General features: G+C 42.5%; 1 protein-coding gene across 1 annotated transcript in view; it reads right to left on the reverse strand.

Annotated features, from left to right (window-relative positions):
• Slc3a1 (solute carrier family 3 member 1) overlaps positions 1–4387 on the reverse strand; it is a 32275-nt gene that overhangs the window by 22133 nt on the left and 5755 nt on the right. The window contains exon 4 of the mRNA XM_028765104.1: positions 73–198. Coding sequence (XP_028620937.1) covers positions 73–198 — 126 coding nt within the window. The remainder of the gene's footprint in view (positions 1–72; positions 199–4387) is intronic.

Genomic DNA, 4387 nt, shown 5'->3' on the forward strand with positions numbered 1-4387 from the left:
AAGTCTGTGTGGTTGTTCACACTCACTCAGGATCCCACTAATGGAGAGGTCTGTGTGGTTGTTCACACTCACTTTTATTTCCTCTTGAACAGCAGGATTTCGGAAATTTAAATCTGGTTGCTCTTTCAAAAACTGGTGGAAATAACATTGCTTTCGTACTTCATCAAAGTTCCAGCTGGAGTTTCCGTATACGCTCAGCTAGCAAACAGACAAGAACACACAGATTAGCTCACTTAGTCCTACACTGGCCTTGTCCACAAACACATGACCTTGACATCCTGGCCCCACGAGGTGGATGCATAAATCCTAGGAGCTGTCTTTCCAGGGAAAGTACTAAGTTAAATCAACACCCCCAACTTTCACCCAACACTCTACAACAGTGGTTATAGAGTATTTCTTTATCAAGCAGACACCATTCCTAGCAACTACAGCACCAGCTAATGTTGTCAAGTCTGGGACAAGACCAAGTTAGGGGATAGCCATTCCTAATGTACTTTCTTGAATCTGCTGTCCAGGCTCAAGACTCCTGTATGTGAAGCAGATAGATTATGGAGAGCCTGTGATGGTCCTGGAACATAAGGCCAACGTTGTAAGATGAGTCCCCAAGGAGTTTGTATTAGACACAATCACTTGAAACTCTGCTAGTAATCTGAAGCATCAGGACTCAGATGTGTTTGAAACTGTGACTGATATCTCCTTTCTAAGACAAAGCAGGGAGAAGATTGCAGGTCGGATTCTCTGGCTTGCCTCTTGTCTCTGGTCAATCTGCCTTAGTACAGTCTTAAATATGAGAGTTTCTTGAGCCTATCTCAGGCCTTTTGCTCATGTCTTGATAAAGAGTGACTGGAAAACACGGGGGGAAATGTGGCGGTGGTGGTGTTCCTCCACCTAAATCCTTTTGTTTTTAATGGTAAGACACAGTCACATGCAGTCTGCATTTCCATGGCAACTGGCCACAGTGAGTAGTGGTTTCTGTCTTTCAAGGAAACCTTCACTGGTTCACTGTGCAAGCCACCAGGACTTGACTCAAGATGACGAATTGACTACATGTCTAACCAAAAGATCACAGATAAACAGCCTGAAGAGAAGTGAGGAAACCAGAAAGAAGCACTTCACAGAAATGGCACCCGAGGGAGTCAATGTGTGAGATGCTCAACGTTATCAAACTACGCAATTACTACATTCGTTCCTCACAGAATCACTAGTAATTAGATACATTGAAAGTTAAAAACTTAACATGAGATTTTTGTATCCACCTGGATGGCAAAACTTACAGTTTGACCAATAGAATAGAACAATATTCTACACGGTGGCTTCACATCGATTTAACTCAAGAAAACTTTGCTCACAAGCCTCAAAGTAAATTAATAAGCATGCTAATGACATGGTTAATAATGAAGCTTAAAACAGTTTAACTGAAGAGTGATTAACGTGTAATATCTACCTATTGCACATACATATTACATATAAAATGTATACAGTAATATGCAGCAGGAGAATGTGTAAAGCATAGCTATCCAAAACTACATAAATGTGTCTTTCCAAAAATGAGTCATGAAAGCCAATTATAGAAAGGTTAAAAAATTAACTATTAATAGCATGCACTATATAAGCAAAGCAAAGCCCTAGGTCCCACATGGTAGACTAACTCCTATAAGATGTCCTTTGACTTCTGCACGTGTACCGTGGTACATGAATGCCTGCTCCCTCCCCCACATAATAAATAAATTCAATAAAAAGTTTAAGTAAAAAATAAAGACTCAACTTCCTGACTCTACAGATTATCTCTTATCTAGGACTTCATATACATGGCATAAGATGAGCTTCTTAAGAATATTTTTTAAATTATTTATTTAACGCACATGGGTGTTTTGTCTACATGTATGTCTGTGTACCCTATGTGTGTCTGGTGTTTACAGAAGCTGGAAGAAGGCATCAGATCTTCTGGGACAGGAGCTATGTATGGTTGTGAGCTGCCATTGGGTGCTGGGAACTGGACCCAGGTCCTCTGGAAGAGTAGCCAGCGCTCTTAACAGCTGAGCCATCTCTTCAGCTGAAAAAATAGTAGTTCATTGAATTGAGTTAGTCTACCCTGTGGGACCTAGGGCTTTGCTTTGCTTATATAGTGCATGCTATTAATAGTTAATTTTTTAACCCTTCTATAATTGGCTTTCATTACTCATATATACATACAAACATATACAAACATATATATATACACATATATATGTATCTATGTATATATGCTAATTCTATAAGAGCTATTTTATCTATGTGAATTCATGGTCATTTGTGTATATGGCATATGTGTGTGGCCATGGAAGCTAGAAACAATGTCAGATACCCTAGGGCCAGAGTTACAGGCAGCTGTATGCTACCCAGTGTAGTATACATACTCAGTGTAGGTGGGAATGGAACCCAGGTCCTCTGGAAGAGCAACCAGTGCTCTTAACTGTTGAGCACCTCTCCAGGTTCTGTATTAACTTTTTACATTAGGAAATCAGACTTGCCTACAAGCAGAGGCTGATGGAAGGCAGGAAAAGTGGTGGTAGAGGAAGCAGCAGCTGCCATGTGCTGTAGCCAAGCAATGGTCTGGTTCTGGTTCGAGGTGTGGGCAGTAAGATTTAAAAGCAGACTGTGGGGGCACACTAATTATATCTAGCCCTTAGTCCTTTCACCCACCAGCTCTGTGACCTCACTATTCAAGACAGGATCTAAAACTTAATTCATAGAATTGGAAGGGGGAATAGACTGGATGAATTCATGAATGAAAGACCCTTAACAGACAGCCTGTACACAGTAAACGTTGGCGAATAGCATTTTAACAAGGAGCAGTGTGGAGAGCGGTGGTTGAAGCACTAAGCCTGCCAGGATGCGCTGGTGGACTGCCATGGGCTGATCATGCACAGAGAGGGAGCTCACATGGCCATGACGAATGTGTGCTTAAGTGGAAAGCTGCTGTCCAAGGATCAGGAGAGGTCAGGGTGAGAAGAGGGGAGGCTCCCATGGGGCAAGAGAGTCTAGAATAAATAACTTGGAAGAGAGCAGGAAAGAAACAGACCTGAGCAGGAGGACTGCTCCTGAGACAGGGCAGCCTTGCCTGCTGGACTATAGAGTGTCTAGCAAATCTGAGTTTCAGGGCCAGAGCCCTAACTTTTTTTTTTTTTTTTTTTTTTCGAGACAGGGTTTCTCTGTGTAGCCCTGGCTGTCCTGGAACTCACTCTGTAGACTAGGCTGGCCTCGAACTCAGAAATCCACCTACCTCTGCCTCCCAAGTGCTGGGATTAAAGGCGTGCGCCACCACCGCCCGGCGAGCCCTAACATCTTGATAGAGCCATCCTTCAGAATCACTGTGGGGGTTGATAGGACTCTGGCAGAGTGAAATCAGCAGGTGTTCAAGTGTCTTGTATAAAAATGGAGTATTTGTGTTTTACTCTCACATGTTGTCTTTCATGTTTCATGTAATCTCTGTATTAATTTTTTTTTTTTTTGTTTTTGTTTTTGGTTTTGGTTTTTCGAGACAGGGTTTCTCTATGTAGCCCTGGCTGTCCTGGAACTCACTCTGTAGACCAGGCTGGCCTCGAACTCAGAAATCCACCTGTCTCTGCCTCCCAAGTGCTGGGATTAAAGGCGTGCGCCACCACTGCCTGGCTCTGTATTAATTTTATCACCTAACACAATGTGTTAAATTGAAGCTATGATGTATCACTGTATTTTCAGGGCTAATGATCAGCTAATGGTCTGTAGCTAATTCAGTCCCTTTGTAAATGTTTTTCAAATGATATTTTTCTTTTACTTGCAGTAAGTGCAGATATAGAACCTATCCCATACAATATTTTACACTAAAAGTTCATTCACTAAGTCTAAAACTCCGGTTTAAATGCATGTCTTGGGATCTTATTTGCTAAATATGGCCACTTATTGTCTTTTACAGAAGGAGCAAGGAGAAGGAAGGATGGCTTCTACCATTTCTGAGTAGTGTTTGCTGCTGAGGATGCTGGGGTGGGAAGGAGGCAGCAGGGAGTTGGAAGAAGATGAGACCATGCTGATCACTGGACTCAGTCAAGCTCCCAAGACAAGGCAGTGGCTCAGTTCAGGTGGGGAGGATGACAACAGGATGTGTCCTGAGGCTCAGATACTGAAGGTCACAGGAGGGAAAGTGATGAATGACTTTGTTTTATGATATTGTCCAGCAGTGGGGTCAAAAGGTCAAAGAGGCAAAGGGCTCTGGAAAGTGCTAAAAGATAGTAGAAAAAAAAAGGAATGTTATTTTCGTATCTTTGTCCAGGAGACTGATGCTAGACAAAGTGGGAAGAGAGGGCACAAGAGAAGGAGACGCTAGTGAGAGAGGACCACATACAGAACACAGCAGCTCAGCAATGTCGTC

Source organism: Grammomys surdaster, unplaced genomic scaffold (assembly GCF_004785775.1).
Source record: "Grammomys surdaster isolate TR1022 unplaced genomic scaffold, NIH_TR_1.0 149, whole genome shotgun sequence".
Lineage (NCBI taxonomy): Eukaryota > Metazoa > Chordata > Mammalia > Rodentia > Muridae > Grammomys > Grammomys surdaster.